The 18,674-nt window shown below is 38.8% G+C and overlaps 1 protein-coding gene across 4 annotated transcripts in view; it reads right to left on the bottom strand.

Annotated features, from left to right (window-relative positions):
• The window catches only part of ENTREP2 (endosomal transmembrane epsin interactor 2), a 447,475-nt gene that overhangs the window by 29,658 nt on the left and 399,143 nt on the right, over window positions 1-18,674 (bottom strand). For all 4 annotated transcript variants that reach the window (XM_055326667.1, XM_055326669.1, XM_055326668.1 and 1 more), the window contains one exon: window positions 1,142-1,249. In XM_055326667.1, the coding sequence (XP_055182642.1) occupies window positions 1,142-1,249 (108 nt within the window). The remainder of the gene's footprint in view (window positions 1-1,141; window positions 1,250-18,674) is intronic.

Below are 18,674 nucleotides of genomic sequence, written 5' to 3'. Positions count from 1 at the left end.
TCTCTGGCCCTGTAACTTGATGAACTGATGTATCGCCATGGGGTGGATAAGAAAGAGCAAATAAAACAGCCTACTACAAGAATAACTTGCTTTTTATTTTATGAGATGCCTAAGACACTGAGAGGGAAGCAGGGTAGGTCTTGAAGAAGCAAAAAGAGAGAGACAGAGACAGAGATGAAGACAGAGACAGACACACAGATGATTCTACCCTTAGCACCGGAGAACGTATCTTCCCATCAGTTTCTGGTTTTTGTAATGTTTTTAGTGGTAATATACTGTACAGTGGGCTGCGTTTCATTCACGTCCAAATAATGAAGAGTCTTCATTATTTATTAAGGGTGTACTTATAAATGTATATTAATAAGTGTGTGACCCTTGGTTCTATTCTCATTTCTCCCCCGTGGGAGCAGCAGTTCGTGGACTGTAAGACCCTGGTGGGGGGGCAGTGGGTAGTGTCAAATGATGGCCAGCTAGTGACTCCGCCACTAAATTATGAGCTCAGGGTTAATTAGCAAATCTAAAAAGCACAGATGAGCAGTTTTTCAATTTGAAAGGAACTCATTTTCTAAAAAACCTTCCTTTATTAAAAGAAAATTCTGCAGCTTGAGGAAGCACTTTGCTCTGGAGATTCTGGGCCCAGAGGGTGTCTAGGGCTATAGGACTGTTACTAAAATTACTCAAAGGCACACACAAGAGGCCATCCAGGGGACCAAGAGGGTGGCAGGACTCTGTTAACATGCAACTCCAACGATGCCTAAAAGAAATACATTAGTGGCACCAAAGGTACAGGTGCTCAGCATGAGGTGACTGCCAAGCACCATGACTCTCAGGGCCCATTACCCTTGGGACTTCTGGTTGGAAGCTACAAGTGTCTACTCTCCGTTGCTTGCTCTTTCTTTCTTTCTTTTCTTTCTTCTTTCTTTCTTTCTAGATTGTATTTACTCATGAGAGACACACAGAGAGAGAGGCAGACATAGGCAGAGGGAGAAACAGGCTCTCTGCGGAGAGCCTGATGCTGGACTCAATCCCAGGAGCCCGGGATCATGACCTGAGCCAAAGGCAGATGATCAACCTCTGAGCCACCCAAGTGCCCCCTCTCCATTGGTTTCAAAGTAGCTTGGGAAGGAAGGGGCCCACTCACCATCTGCAGGACATCGGAAGAGACCATCTGCATGCAGCACATGGCTGTGGCCAACGCGCACACGATGGTGGAGAGGACATTGAGGGCGCACACGCTGAAGAGGAGATCCTGTGAGAGAAAAATGCAGCAGAATGTCAGTCTCATCTGACAACATGGCAGATCCTTAGTATTTCCATCAAGGTCTAGAATGAGTGTGGCCAAATGCCATCCACTCCACGTAGGTTTTTCTTTTATAGCCTGTTGTTCTTTTTTTTTTTTTTTTAAATAATCAAAACTGGCCTTTAATAGAGACACATTTGTTATCCTTCTATGGTGCTGATCAAATTATTCTTAGATACTAAATGATGTATTTCACACTTTCAATCACTACCAGGCACTCACTGAGAAAATCTTGAAATCATCAACATTTCAGTGGGTGGGCTATCTTTGGCGATTAAAATATAACTCAAAATTTTGAAGAGTTTAGTAAAATGCCAAGCTTTTTAATTAAACTTAAAAAAAAAGATTTTATTTATTATTCATAAGAGACACACAGAGAGAGGCAGAGACATAGGCAGAGGGAGAAGCAGGCTCCCTTTGGGGAGCCTGATGTGGGACTCGATCCCAGGACCCTGGGATCACGACCTGAGCCAAAGGCAGATGATCAGCCACTGAGCAACCCAGACATCCCTTAATTAAACTTTTTACCTTGAAGTACCAGTAGATTCACAGACAGGTGTAAGAAATAATACAGAGAAGTCCTGCCTACCCTTTGCTCAGTTTCCTCCATGGTAGCATCTTACAAAACTATAGTAAAATATCATGACCAGGACTGACAAGTGATGTAGTCAAGATCTAGAACATTTCTATCACCACAAGGATCCCCACCCCACGGTGACCTTTCAGAACACACGTACCTCTCTCCCCCTCCTTCAGCTCCATCTCTCATTCCCAAACTCTATTAACCGTTAGTCTGGTCTCCATTTTTATAATTTTGTCCTTTCAAGAATGGTACACGAGTGGAATCGTACAGCACATAACCTTTCAAAACTGGATTCTTTCACTCAGCATAATTCCATCAAGATTCATCCACTCTGTCCCATGTGATCATTCCTTTTTGTTGTTGAGCAGTATTCCATTGTGGATATACCACAGTTTGCTTACTAGGGCATTATGTGAGAAATATCTGTGTTGTTTTCAGTTTGGGGCTGTTACAAATAAAGCTGCCATGGATGTTTGTGGGCAGGTCTTTGTGTGAACCTAAGTTTTTACTTCCCTGGGAAAAATGTTCAACAGTACAATTGCTGGGTCAGATGGTAATTGAATGCTTAGTTTTGTAAGAAACTGCCAAATTGTTTTCCAGAGTGGCTGAATCATATTACTTTCCTACAGAAATGTATGAATGATCCAGTTTCTCTGTTTCCTTGCCCACATTTCGTATCACTATTTTTATTTTAGCCATTCTGATAAGTGTGCAATGATATACCATGATATACCATGTCTTTTTAATGGCTGAATAATATCCCATTGTGTATATATACACCACATCTTCTTTATCTATTCATCTGTCAGTGAAAATTGGGCTGCTTCCATAATTTGGCTATTGTAAATAATGCTGCTATAAACATAGGGATACATGTATCCCTCTGAATTAGTGTTTTACATTTTTTGGGTAAATACCCAGTAGTGCAATTACTGGATCATTGGGGTAGTTCTATTTTTAACTTTTTGAGACACCTCCATACTGCTTTCCAGAGTGGCTGTGCCAGTTGGCATTCCTACCAAAAGTGCAAGAGGGTTCCTTTCTCTCCACATCCTCACCAACATTTATTGTTTTTTGTGTTTTTGATTTTAGCCATTCTGACATGTGTGGGGTGGTATCTCACTGCAGTTTTGATTTGCTTGAAATGTATTTCTTAAATAATAATACTTGAAAGTTAAAATCCTCCTTGATCTGAGACTACAGAACGGATGTTGTATTGACAGGCCTGAAAACAACATTAATTTCATTGTATGTCCATCAAAGTCAGTCTGTATTTTGAATCTTTGAAGCCAGGCATTGACTTTTCCTTTCCAGCTACAAATATCCTAGATGGATGGCATCTTCTTCCAAAATGAGGTTATTTTGCCGACATTGAAAATCTACTGTTGAGTGTAGCCACCTTCATTAACTTAGATCTTATGGATAACTAGTTGCAGCTTCTACATCAGCACTTGCCATTTCACCTTGCACTTTGATGTTATGGAGATGGCTCTCTCCCTTAAACCTCAAGAAGCAACTGCTACTAGCTTCAAACTTTCCTTCTGAGCTTCCTCCCTCTCTCAGCCTTTGTAGAACTGAAGAGAGATAGGGCCTTGCTTTGGATTAGGCTTTTGTTTAAGGGAATAGTGTGGCTGGCTTGATCCTCTTTCCAGACCACTACACTTTCTCCCCATCAGCAATAAGATTCACTTTCTTAACATTCATGTGTTTACTGGAATAGCATTTTTAATTTCCTTCAAGAACTTTTCTTTTGTATTCACAAATTGGATAGCTGGTGCAAAAGGCCTAGCTTTTGGCCTATCAGAGCTTTCAACATGCCCTTTTCACTAAGCTTAATCATCGCTAGCTTTTAGGTTAAAGTGAGAGACATCCAATTTGTCCCTTCACTTGAACACTTAGAGGCTGTTGTAGGGTTATTAGTTGGCCTAATTTCAACATTGTTGTCTCTCAGGAAGCAAGGAGACTCAAGGACAGAGAGTGAGCTACAGAATGGCTAGCCAGTGGAGTGGTCAGAATACATATAATATTGATCAATTAAGTTCACCATCCTATACATGGGCATGGTCTGTGATGCCCCGAAACAATCATAATAGTAATATCAGAGATCACTTCTCACTGGCCACCATAACAAATATAATAACAATGAAAGTTTGAAATACTATGAGAATTGCCAAAATATGAAAGAGATATGAAATGAGGAAATGTTGTTGGAAAAACGTTGCCAACAGATTTGCTCAAAGCAAACCTTCAATTTGTAAAAAACGCAGTATCTGAGAAGTACAATAAAATGAAGCACAGTAAAACAAGGTATTCCTGTAATGATATCTCCTCCAATCTAATCTTATTCATACAAAAATGTACAAAATACTGTACATACTCAAAAAGCTATCAGGAAAAAAAATGGATCTTTCACCTAAAAGACAATGGTATTAATGAGGCTAGTTTCAATGATCGAATCAAGGGGTTGACAAATCCTCAAGAGAAAATATACTCATTGTATTTCCTCAGGGAATGCTTGATATATGCACTAGGTATGTGTCCAAATGACCTTTTGGTCTGAGAGCATTCCCAGTGGTTTTACTCATATATACATGAAACGTATTCTTATCTATACCATCCTTTAAGAAAGTTCCCCAATTTCCTGTAAATTATTGTGATCACACCTTTGTGCAACCCCTTTCCCTGCTCATTTGCTCTCAAAGCTGCCTTGTAAAATAGCCAAAAGGAGGATGATAATGATAATATTATAGGGAACAAAATTAACATACCATGTTTAAACATATCCCCAATGTTAAATCATTCAATGACAATGTGAAGAGAGAGAACTGAATCTTGTTTGTAATATTTGTTAGGCAGAAGAGAGAAGAGTTTGGTCTAGGGCTAAGTATTCCCCATTCCTGAGGTAAGAGTGTTCTGGGCCCTCTGAACAAGGTGGGAACAGGTGCTACTCTCAGGCCTGCACCAATTTCTAAACCTTTTTCTGTGATTCTTTTTTACGATTCCAATAGTTTCTTCATATGCATGGGCTAATCAATATTCGATTGACTACTCCAGGGGGATCCTCTGAAGATCTCAAAATTCTCTTCCCTCCACTACTCTTGTCCCGGGAACTCTAGTCCCCAGGCCTTAGTCTCCCTAATTTTCTTAGCTCTATGTCTCCAACTCTGGGAGTCTGCAGCAGGGATCCTCCTGAGATCCCCTATGACCTGGAGGCTTCGAGGCTATAAGCTGGGGCCCCTTGAGGGCTTACCTCATTTGTTGACCATATTTCAGGATCACTGTCCTTATTGCCTGGTGTGTCTTCACATTTTGTCTCTTTTGGTTTTTCTTGGCTGGGACCATGGGGAGTCACTTTAGGTGGGAGACTAAATCCAGTCCTTATAATTCCATCTTGGTCAAAAGCTCTTGGTGGCTTTTTTGTTTTCATTTCCTAAGTGGTTGCAGCAGGACTTAGACAGCTGCCTTAAGTTCTTGTGCAACATTACTATGGCCATCCCGAGTGTCCTCCCTGCCCCTGTAGCCACTAAGGATGGAGCAGGGTGGGAGTTCAGTTGTGGAAGAATACATGCACAGATGTGGTTGGAGAGAGGCTAAGGAGCTTGGATTTTATTCTCTAAGCTGCGATACCTCTGAAGATGTGTTGATGTTGGGAAAGAGATAATACAACCTATTTTCACAAATGATTGAGACACCTTTTGTAGGGCCAACTGCAGAAGCTGGGATGTAACAGGTGCTCAGTAAACATGTGTTGAAATGAGAGGGTGGAAACATGGGGGTGAGCAGGTTGCCACTGCAGCAGAAGGGTGAAACCAGAGCACGTGGAGGAAACATGGAGACTGGGAGTCTTAGAATGACTATGAAGCTGAAATCAACAGGGCATGGCCACTGGTTGGGGACAGACCAGCATGAGGGAGAAGAATGAGAGTAGGAGATGATTCTGAGGCATATATTGAGAATGGGAGCCTGATGCTAGCAGTGTGCCAGGGGCCTGTGGGAAAGAGGCAGTCTTTGAAGAATAACCAGTGTGATCTGGGACACATAAAGCTGGTTGCCAGGGACCTGCCCACAGAGATGTTCATGATCAGTTAGAAAGGTGGGCCTGGAGCTCATGATGAAGATCAGGACAGGAGATGCAGACTAGGTGTCATCCCTACAGAATCAATATGTGTCTTCCTCTGTGGGTACCCTTTGATACATCTGATGACCTGGGGTTTATTCATTCCCTCTTCCAGATCCACCAGACTGCAGGGGATTAGGGTGCTTCAGACTCCCCAGAGAAGAGGGTATTCCTGGATGAAATTGCCATTATCACCTTAAAGATACACCAGAGATAACCTGAGATAGTATGTAGAAATCTTAATTATATCAGGGGGTAATTTTAAAAACTAGAACCAATATAGTGACAGCTCATAATGTACCGTAACCAAAAATATAATCAATGCCTTAATTTTGTCCTCAATCTAAAAATTTCAACTTTATTGACCATATATTCCACTGTTATTTTTGTTATTTATTGACCATATATTCCACTGTTATTAAAAGAAATACCCTTCTGAAAAGAACATTAACTTTGTATATACTCTCATTTGCAACCAAATAAAACTTCTCAAAAAACCCCCACAAATCACATCCTTTTTTTGAATATGCATCACCGCTTTATGTCTCATGGAGTGTATTCATTTGAAACACACACCAAAAAAGACTTTTTTTCTTCTTCTTCCAGTTGTTAAAATGCTTGGTTTCCCCCCCCACTCCCACCCCCCAGATAATGGCACACCACCTGGAATTATGCTTATGTGTTTCTTTGGAATTCTCTTTCTGGCTTAAATAATACCTTTACTTCTGCCCTTTGACAGCTTTATCAGAGATTCCTCCTCAAGCACTGAAATCCATGTTCTATAAAATATTTTTATAAGGTCATTCAAAATGGCAAGTGTGAAAACAAGGCATGTCTTCACTGTGGATGCTAAGTTTCACTGCCAGCCACTGTGCATACTCACTCCAATAAAATTTGCCCAGAGGACAAATGGTCTTATGTTCATTTCTATTAGCTCCCTGACCATTTGTCCCCCTACATATTTCTTTTCTTTCTTTGAATTAAAAAAGAGATCCCATAGGAGACCATTATCAGCCACAGCATAAAAATTAAGTGAGGAGACCATAGCTAAGAGTAATTTTATGTCTGTTATAATTAAGGGATGGGAGTTGGGCTTTATCAGAATTATCCTATTGAAGCTTATTAATTACTCAATGCAGGGATGTCTATCTTAGAGGGTCTTTCATGGTGGGAAAGGGACTCAAATGTGGAAAAACTGGACGTTAGAAAAGGTGGATGGAAGTGTAGGGGAGTATGACCAGAGAAACTATGCTATCCCCATCCTGCTCTGTGTTCCAGGTGGGTAGGGCCATGCTCGGTAACTTCCAGGGCTTAAAATCTCCTGCATGGAAGCATAAGGTACACTTGCAATTGGGTTGTTCTGCTCTGAGCATGAAGCAAATACATTAAGATTTCAAAACTCTGCACAAGTAGTTCTCATGTCACCAGCTTGAACGCAAGCATCCTCTTGTGGGTCTTTTCCATCTGTCCCCTGCTCCCGAATGCCAGGCCTGTCCAGTTCAGGCCTTCATTCACACCTACATTCCTGGACAACCTACCCCAGCTTCCCAACTGCTCTCTGCCTCTTCTGACCCACCCTACCCAGGTGGAGTATTCTCTAATTGCAGTCCTTTCTTATGTGACTTTGCCTCTTGAATCCAAATGTGACTCCAGTTTCAAGGTCCAGGTTGAATCTCATTTCCCCCAGGGTCTTCTTCTCCAACAGCCGATATCACAAAGAATTTTTCCTCCTTTGAAGCCCCAGGATGACCTGCACCATATATTCTTTATTGCACTGTGATGTTAGACACTGGCCATAGACTGTTACCTGACATTGCATGCAGATCTGCGTTGGGAGGGGCAATCTGCCAAGGACCCTGAGCATACGTGCAAACTCCTGCTGGGCTTGCCTAGAAGAGAAACCTGGACTGCTCATTACCCAACTCGTTTCCCAGGGTTGGGTTTGCAAGAAGCAACCTTGAGGAAGGAGGTATCCTTAACCTTAAACAAAGTGTAGGCTTATTACAAATGCAGCAAATTCTCCAGGCTCAGGGCTTCTCTCCCATAATGCAGTCTCACTGTGTGTGCAGGCATTCACGATGGGCCCTTTGCAATTGTCCCAAGAGACTTGAGGGCCACAGGGAACTGACACAAACCAACATGAAGTTCTGGCAGTTGCTTTTGCCATGAGTAATAGAGTCCTTTGTCTCTGAGTCAGGGGTCTCATGTCTTCTGCCTGAGAAGTGACAGTAAATGCAACAGGCTACTTTGTTAGCTTGAGAGCAAGTACAATCTCAGACCCTGCATAGTTCCTGACAATATATTTCCATTTTAATTTTGAGAGGACAGCAAGAACAGAGACCCAGTCTTCTGTTATTATTTATAATAGAATACCTCACTCAAAATAAGTGCCTGGTAAACACTTGTTTGAAAATGTACAGGATGTTTCATTGTTCTTTTCTGAGTTTTAAGAGAAGACTGGAAGGAAATAAGATGCTGAATTTCTAAATTTCCAACCACACACACAGAAAATTTCACCATCACCCAAGTAAATTCATGGATAAGCAAAGACTCTGAATAAGAACTCTTATTGGTAGTATGATCTGTGTGTGTGTGTAAAATTTGTGACTTCTCTTTTCCATAAAATTTTTCAAGTGATGAGCACATCTTGGAATAGATCCCAGGCCATTTAATTCGTCTCTGTGGAAAGTAGTTCTTGCAGACAGAGGTCTTCGTGGCTGGCTTGAATACTGATCTTACAAATGGAGCTAAAATTAGCCTCATATAGAAAAGGTGAGTGATTTACAAAGGAATTTGTGAAAGTTATTTCCAGATGCAAACATTCTACTTAGGATCCCTACAAATTTAAGTGAATTTTGGTCTTGCTTTGGCCTCTTGAGCATCATCAATAACACAAATGCTACTAGAAGAGGACAGGTTTGCCTCTCATACAATATTTGCTATTTGTTCAATCACACTTTTAACTTTGAGGAGGACTCAGGGGAGATTTACACTCCCCACAATGGTGCAGAACTGCACCTTATTTGGTAATTCAAAACCTGTTCTTTGCCCCCTGAAGCAATAGCTTTTGGTTTGTAGTTGGTGGATATAAATTGCTTAGATAACTATATAAGTAACAGTAATTCACAGACTAATTATTTTCTTGTAATTCTATCAAGTTTTAACATCAAGAAAACAATTTGCCATGTTCCTGAAATTCAAGAAAGGGTAATCAGGTAAAAAATAAGCTCCTCTACCTGTGTGTGTATGAGTGCATGTGGGTACACATATATGGATCTTTGTATATGTATATTAGTTTTTTCAAAATTTCCTTTTGATTTTCTCCTTGACACAGTGGTTGTTTAAGAGCATGTTAGTTTTCACATATTTGTGAATTTTCCAGTTTTCCTGCTGTTATGATTTCTAGTTTCACTTTACTGTGGATGGAAAAGATACTTGGTAGGATTTCAATCTTCTTAAGTTTATGTTAAGACTTGTTTTATGCCCTAACCTGTAATCTATCCTGGAGAATGTTCCGTGTATTCTTGTGGTGATGAATGAAACACTCTGTATGTATCTGTTAGGTCTATTTTGTTCAAGTTCACTGCTTCTTTATTGATTTTCTGTCTGGATGTTCTATTCATTATTGAAAGTGGCATACTGAAGTCTACCATTATTGTTTTGCTGATTTCTCCTTTCAAATATGTCAATATTAGTTTATCTATGTAGGTACTGTGATGTTGAGAGCATATTTATTTACAACTGCTATATCTTTCTGTTGAATTGACCTTTATCAATGACCTTCTTTGTCTATAAACAGTTTCTGACTTAAGGTTTACCTTGTCTCATATAAGCATAGCCACCCGTTTTCTTTGGTTACCGTTTACATGGAATATCCTTTTCCATCCCTTAGCTATTAGCCTATGTATATCCTTGAATCTAAAGTGAGTTTCTTGTAGGCAGCACAGAGTTGGATTTTTTTTTAATCCATTCAGCCACTCTATATCTTTTTATTGGGGATTTAGTCCATTTAGATTTAACATAATTATTGACAGAGAAAGATTTACTAATGCCATTTTGTTAACTGTGTTCTGTTTGTCTGCTAAGCCTTGGTTCTTTTCTCCTTCTCATGTCATCTTCCTTTGTGTTCCAGTTTTTTTTTTTTTTTTTTTTTTTTTTTGGTGATGATTCCTTTCTCTTTTTCTTTTGTTTAACTTTTATAGGTATTTTTTTTTTGTGATTACCCAGAGGCTTACATAAAATATACTTCTAATGGTCTGTATATATTTTACAAAATATATCTTTCCTATATATTCCTTTATAACATATATTTTTCCCATAAATCCAGAATTTTTAAAAACTCACTATGATTCTAACTAGCCTCTAGCCTTAAAACAGTGTCAAACAAAACATTACCACATATTTAGGAAAGAAAAAATAAACAAATGTGGTCAAAAAATCTTTGGAAAATAAGAAGGGCTTTGCACACCTGAAAATGTGCCATACATCTACTATCGCAAAATAGTGTGGCACTGATACAGGAATAGAAGAGTTATAGGTATATAACTATATAACTATATAACTATATATATATATATATATATAACTATATAGAAGAGAAGGATACAGATCCTTATAATAATAGCACATTATATTACTTGTGTTGGGATAATTAGCCATTTTTAAAAAAACAAATGAGACAAATCTAGATATGAAAAGAACAAGAGAGGAAAATTCTTCCTTGTGAACCTAAACACAAAAATGCTAAGCAAATTACTAAAAAACTAAATCCAGTAGCATATTAAAAGATTCATTATAAGGGGCACCTGGGTAGATCAGTAAGTTGAGTGTCCAATTCCTGATCTTAGCTCAGATCTTGATCTCGGAATTATGAGTTCAAGCCCATGCTGGGCGTGAAGCTTACGTTAAAAAAAAAAACATTATGACCAAGTTTGTTTTATTCCTCCATTATAAGGATGTTTTAACACAAGATGATCTATTAACGGAATTCACCCCATTAAATGAAAACCATATTAAATCTCAAAACCATAGTTAATCTCATATTTAAATTAAATTATTTCATATTTAAATTAAATTATTATATCTCATATTTAAATTAAAATTATTAATTAATTAAATTATTTAATCTCATATTTAAATTAAAACCATATTTAATCTCAATAGATACAAAATAGTGGTTGCAATTCCAACACTACTTTAAAAGCTCCTAATAAACTAAAAATACATGAATGGTCCTTTAAGTTAAGAAGCCCTACAGCAAATATCAGGTAGGAGATGGGGATGGCTACCATTATCACTTCTATTCAACACCATATAGCAGATGTCAACCATTGGAATGAAACACTAGAAAGAAGTAAATTACATATAATTAGAAAAGAAGAAAAGCTGCCATTGTTTCCATATAATATGATTATTTACATATAAAACCCAACAACATTTTCAAATATTTAAATTAAGATTAGTGGACAATGTTGCTGAATGTAAGATCAATATGCAAAATTAATTGCATTATCATATACCAGCAACAAACAGGAAGAATAATTTTTTCTAAGATATGATTTTAGGGTGCCTGGATGGCTCAGTCAGTTGAGCATCTGACTCTTGATTTTAGCTCAGGTCATGGTCTCAGGGTTATGAGATTGAGCTCTGCATCGGTCTCTGAGCTTGGTGGGGCACCTGCTTGAAAGTCTCTTTGTTTCTTTCCCTCGGCCCTTCCGCCTGCTCGTCCTCTCTCTTGCTCTCTAAAAAAACAAAAAAATCTTTAAAAAAGTATGATTTTATCACAGCAACAAAAATACACTTGAGAATACAGAAAAATGGATGAAATGATAAATAATATATTGAGAACTAATAAATAAGACAGACTGTAGTCATGAATAGGAAGACTCAATGTCATTAACATGTTAATTCTCTACAAATTAATTTATAAACCTAATTGAATTCCAGTAAATATGACAACAAGGTTCTGTGTATGTGTGTATAGACTGACAGGATGACTCTAAAACCTAGACAGCAGAGTATAAGGCCAAGAATTGCCATGGCAGACTTCCACTTCGGGTAGTAGGGTTGGCAGATTTCCTGAGATGGGGCCCTCCCCATCTGTAGAACAGATTCCAAATAATGTGTGGTTTTTGATGCATTGATGACATTGCAGAAATAGAGGAGATCTCCAAAGACCTCATTTCCACTCCTCCTTCCAAATTGGAGGACCAACTTATGAGCCAAAACTAGAACTGGAAGATGTGAGCAGAGAGCAAATCTAGGAACAGGATTGTCCAGAGGGTAACTGCTAACACCAGAAGTGGGATTTGGTTCCTTGGGCTAGCAGTAAAAAGGGTCAATGAATAAAGATTCCAGAATTCAGCTTAGACACCCAAAAGAAACTAAAAGTGTGCAACAGTTCCTGGCTTCTAGGAGAGGCAAAGATGAATTGTTTTTGGAGGAAGTAGTCCTCAATTAGGTCCACAGGATTCCTATACATTAGGATTAAGCAAATAGGAGTTCTCAATCAGAAATCATCCTGTATATGAGGACATGAGCCACCCACCAGTGGAAGGCATCAGAAAGAATAAAATGCAGATTTAGATTCTAAAGGACTTCAAATACCGGAATTGTTAGAGATATGGAGTACAGAACAGCTATGTATATGCTTAAGGAAATATTTTAAAATGGAAGCACAATGATAAATCATGAATAAAGATGACCGGAATGAACATCATGTCTTTAAATTTATTTTATTTTATTTATCTTTTTTTTTTTTAATTTAGCAGCTGGAGATCAGCTCTTGGTTGCCTAAGCCATCTCTTCTGAGTACCAGCTCTTATAAAGGTACACCTGAAGTAAATTTGGATTTTATTTCTTTTGTCTCCTCTTGCATGGAACAAGAGCATAATTAAGCTATCATTGATTTGGAGTATGCTGATTCTTTATTAGTTTATTAAGAGTCATTATGCAGGATGTTATTGGCTTGTGAAATTTATACATCAAATCTGCATTAAGTAATTATGCAAAGACAAGAAAAGGAACTCTAAATTAGTAGATCTAAAAATTATTTAAAAGGTTCAACAAATTTGCTTAATTTTGATAGGTTATGGCAGAGGTGAGAGTTCAAAGATTTAACAGCTGGCACAACTTGAGCACCAGCCAACCAGGCAGAGCTCAGCAATGACAGGGTGCCCATAATGCCCCAGTGGCTGGATCCTGAAAGATCCTGGGTTCCAGAGAAAGGCTCAGGGCAGAGGAGTGTAGATATCAAATGTAAGGACTACATACTAACACTTATGGGAGGGAACAATAGTTTTACTTTGGGGTACATTTATAAGTTTAAATTCTTACCAGCTATCAAGACATCATGAAACTGCAGTCATGAAGACACTGTGGTACCAACAGAGGGGAAAAAGAAGATTCATTCATATAAACAAAAAAGTGAGTGTGGGAAAAGATGCAAATAAATATTAAAACAATACATGACAGATGATACAAAGAAGATTTTTATTAAGATAATGAACTATTCAATAATCTATGTTAAAATAATTGGCTATCCATACATCATACTCATAAATCAATGCCATATAGATGAAAGACATAAATATGAAAGGAAAAATTAAGTCAAATAAATACATAAGAGTAGCCTTCTGCCCTGAAATAGGGATGGGCTTCTAAAACAAGACAAAAAGCAAACCTTATACAAATCAATTAAAAAGACAATCATTAGAAAAATAGGCAATAAACATGAAAGATAATTATCAAAAAAGGAAACAGAAATGATAACTATCTGAAAAGATGATCTATTTCAGTAGTAGCTGAGAAATCCAAATTGCGATCATACAATACCTTTTGTACGCCTGCTAGATTGGCAAAATATATTAAAAAATACTAAGTGCTGGTGATGTGGACCAATGAGGATGCTGACTGATGGGAGCAGAGACTGATACAGTTACTTGGCACCATCTTCTAAAGTTGAATATTTGCAACAATTGTATTCCTGAGACTATTGTCATAAGCAGCTCTTACTACATGGACCATAAGACATATGCATAGGTATCCATTCAGACCAGTATTGTTACTAATAGCAAACAGGGACTCACTCAGTGTCCTTCCACAAGGGAAGTGATGAATACATTGTGTTATGCTCACAGCTGTGAGAATGAATGAATGAATTACAACTACACAAAACAACATGGATTAATTTTAAAAAAATAAGTAGTAAATGCTTATATACCACTTGTAAAGGTAAGGAAAAAGCACAAAACTAAATCATATTGTATATAGGCACATGTGCCGATGTGATTAAATTATATAGAAACAACTAAGGAATAAAAGAGATAAAATTCAAGATGGTAAAATATAAAATTCAAATTCTTTGCTGGAGAAGCACACGCGTAGATGCCAAGGACTGGTGATATTCCAGTGAGTCCCAGGTGTTCATTTTAGTATTCTGCATTATAATCTATGTAGTACTTATTCTATTGTTGTATCCATTATTGCATTAAGAGATACTAAATGGAAATTAAACAAAACAAGGTGAAAGAATCTGTATCCATCACATATCAAGAGCTATTATAAAAGAGTGATAAAAAAACAGAAAAATAGACTAAGGGAGCAGAGGAGTTCACAGAAAGAACCACATGTATATGGAAAACTGACATATGACAAATCAGTAGGAAAAGGATAGTGATAAATGGTACTAGGATAATTGTTTATCCATACAAAATCATTACTAATTACACAACCATTCATAAATGGGAATTTAAAAAACCTAAACCTGAAAAACAGAACTCTACAACTATTAGAAGAGAATTGAAGAGACTATCTTTATAACTTTGGGGAAGGAAAGTATAGTCAATCCTCGTTATTTTAAATTCCGTATCTGCAAATTCATGTACTTGCTAAAATCCATTTGCAACCCCAAAAATCACCCACAGTGCTTTCCTGGTCATTTGAGGACATGCATGTAGTGGGAAAAAATTCAAGTTGCCTGATGTGCATACTTCCAAGCTTAAGCTGACGAAGGATATGTTCTGCTTTCTTGTTTCAGCTCTCACACTGTAAAGAAGTGTCCTTTTCATGGCCTATTCAGTGCCATATTTTTTGTGCTTTTTTGTTGTTGATTTTGCTATTTAACATGCCCCCCAAGCATGGTGTTAAAGTGCTGTATTTCTAAAGTGCAGGAAGGGGGCGCCTGGGGGTCTCAGTCGGTTAAGTGTCTACCTGCAGCTCAGGTCCTGATCCTGGGGTCCTGGGATCCAGCCCTGCTCAGTGGGGGAGTCTGTTTCTCCTTCTCCATCTGCCATCCCCCCCTTCTCGCACATGCTCTCTCTCACTCTCAAATAAATAAATAAAATCTTTAAAAAAATAAAGTGCAGGAAGCCTGTAATGTGCCTTATGAGCTTCATTCAGGCATGATTTCTAGTGCTGTTGGCCTTGACTTCAAGTTCAGTGAACCCACAATATATATTAAATATATGTATTAAATAGGGTGTCTTTAAACAGAACGACACATACAACAAAGTTATATATTGATGGGTTGATGAAAATGTTGTGACCAGAGACTCACAGAAACCTAACCCTGTATTTCCTCTAGGAGCAATGGTTCAGGATTCATTCATTTAGTGTTTGCAATGACTTATAGAACATCAGTACTATGAATAACGAGGATCAACTTTATTTGCTAAACAAGACATAAAAGGAACAATCCAGAAGGAAAAGATTGATAAAATCAACTATATTGAAATGGTGAACCTTCTATATGACAAATGACATCATAAACAGACAGGTACACACACACATACACACACACAGAATGGGAGGATATGCTTACAATACGAACAACCAAGAAAGGATCAGGATTCAGAATATATATAAGAAGTTTCTAAAAATGAGAAGACAACCTAATATAAAAAGCAACAAAAGATATGAAACAAGTATGGACAAGGCAACGGGATGGTTCTTAGCATGTGAATGTTTCACCTTCCTGTGGTCAGAAAAATGCATGTGGCACACATAATGAGATACTGTTCCTCTTCATGATGGCAAAAGTAGAAGGCTTGGCAAGGACATAGATAAATGGGGATCATGAGAGAGCCCTGGTGGGAGTGCACATTAGCACAACCATTTTGGAGAATGACTCAGCAATGCCTAGAGAAGCAGAAGAGGCCTAAGGCCCAGGACCCAGCAAGACCATCCTGAGGAACATTTCCTAGAGAAATGCTCACACAGCAGCCCAGGGGCACATGCTCAAGAGTGTGTAGAGTAATCCTATCTGTAATGAAAGCATCTTTGAAAGATTCCAAATTTCCATCAATAAGAGAAAGGTAAATAAATGTTGCTGGATCCCTATAATAGAAGATAGTACAGCAGCAGAAACAGAGTCCTACACACCACCATGGATGACTTTCACAAATAATATTCTACATAAGTGAAAGGCGGCTACAATGAGAATTGATACAATTTACGTGAATCTAAAAACAGAAAAACTGACACCGCTGTACAGGGACACAAATATAGGCCGAACTGTGATGAGCTTGAACACAGAGAAGAGGGGGAAATGAGATGCAATTGTGGAGAGGCACTTTTGTGGAACTAGTAACCCTTTCTATTCTAACACATATGGCTGGCACATGGGAATTAACTGCATCATTTTCTAGACCATTCTGTGTATCTTAACTATTTCCTAGTCAATAAAAATGTCAATAAGAAGCCTATACAGTGGAACCTTCTATGGGACTACAAAAAATGAGGTCCACCTGCACACATATCTGTGTACACAACCGTTTGTCTCTGTAAGTCACGCTCCTGGCAGTACATAGCTGACACACTTGAGTACTGAGTATTGAGATTGACTAGAGAAAATTTCATGAATAATCTCTGTGGACAGGGTTGAGCAAACAAACAAAGAATGGCAAATCATCCAGCAGCAAGCAACAAGAGGGAGTTGGTAGCACTCCATGCTTGAGGGTACAAAGGAAGGGAGCCATGCTAGCAGGACCCAGCAAAAGTATAGCCAAGAGAGGAAGCCCCTCCAGAAAAGCTGGGGCTACAGGTAAAAACCCACAGTCTGTGAGAAGGGGAGGCTGAAAGTAGATGTCCTGACTTCTCCTCCCACCCTCCAATCTCCTGCTGGTGCCTCTCACTGGGAATACCCAAGTAGATGCCAGAGGGATGGAGTCAGGATTTGGATCACTCCAAATATAAGGACCAGCCTTGAGCTGATAATGGAGGGAGGGTCTGAGGTAAAGAGAAATAACCAATAATCAATAACTAGCATATCTATTATCTATTTATGTGATATATTAATTGGGAAAAAACCAAAGTTCCTAACACTATTAACACAGCTCCTGCTCTGTGTTAAGATATTTATATATATGACTTATTTATAAAATATAAATGAGTGTTGTGCAGAAAAATTATAGTATACAACATATCCATTTTAAAATTATCTACCTATCTAACAATCTATCAATCATCTATCTGTCTAGTTTGTAAAACATACACACTGGTCAAATATTGCTTTTATAATGAGAAAATCTTCAGTGAGGTTCTTTTTTGAATCAATAGAGTATTGAGGAAAAACCCTAAAATGTACTGTATAAAATTCCTCTCAGAATAATTTTGGGAAGGGGCGCCTGGGTGGCTCAATGGTTGAGCATCTGCCTTTGGCTCAGGGTGTGATTCCAGGGTCCTGGGATTGAGTCCCACATTGGGATCCCCACACAGAGCCTACTTCTCCCTCTGCTTATGTCTCTGCCTCTGCCTCTCTCTCTCTCTGTGTCTCTCATGGACAAATAAATAAAATCTTTTTTTAAAAAAGAATAATTTGGGGGAGTTGTCTTAACTCTCCACATTCAAGACACTACATCAAGTCAGTCCTAAAGCTTTAAGTTTTCTTGAATAAATGCCAAAGTAATGTCAAAATAGTTGACAGGGAAAAGAAAAACCAAGAGGTGATAACTTTTTTAAACCAATCTTCGAGTCAAGAGAAGTTTTATCGGCAACGATCAGTTTTAGATGTTTCATCCGCCAGTGTAACAACTTCAAAACAAATGTTTTGATAAGATAAGTGGAGGCGCTGGTAGCAAATGGTTTGTCACTGGCTGCCCAGGGTGAAGCTGGGATGAGAGAGCCAATGCAGAGCAAACCTGTCTTCCTCTCAGTCACGGTTCTTCAGGCTAGGCCAAAGTTTAAAAAATGTCCGTCAATTTTTTGTCAATCTAGTTGGTTGCTGGAGGTTTCACTTGTTCTTAAACATAATGTTCAGCTGTAAAAAGATTCCATGGGCAACATGAAGGTGCTAAGCCAGTACCCAGGGGGCCGGTGAATTCTTCTACACCAGGCAGGGATGCAGCCCCTCTGCAGACACGTCCTGGGTGCAGAATTCAGTGTCCTCCTGCCTCCTGGTAAGCCACAGAGCAAGGGGGGTGCAATTGGGGGCATGGACTACTGCCAAAATGAGAGAAAGCCTGGCTGACCCTCAGAATATGGGAGAGGACAGGGTCAAATTGATGCCATGGGAAATCAACCACACCATCTACACAGAGGCCACATGGAAGCCAAGGAAGGAATCAGTATGATGGAGGGCAGGCACGGCAGCCCCACCCCTGACAGAAGACGAAGAGCAAGGCTCCTTCTCTCATCCCTTCACCTGCCAATGCCCTGGAGGGACTAGACCCCAGAAG

Source organism: Nyctereutes procyonoides, unplaced genomic scaffold (assembly GCF_905146905.1).
Source record: "Nyctereutes procyonoides isolate TBG_1078 unplaced genomic scaffold, NYPRO_anot_genome, whole genome shotgun sequence".
Classification (NCBI taxonomy): domain Eukaryota; kingdom Metazoa; phylum Chordata; class Mammalia; order Carnivora; family Canidae; genus Nyctereutes; species Nyctereutes procyonoides.
This window is presented reverse-complemented; position numbering and strand designations above follow the sequence as displayed.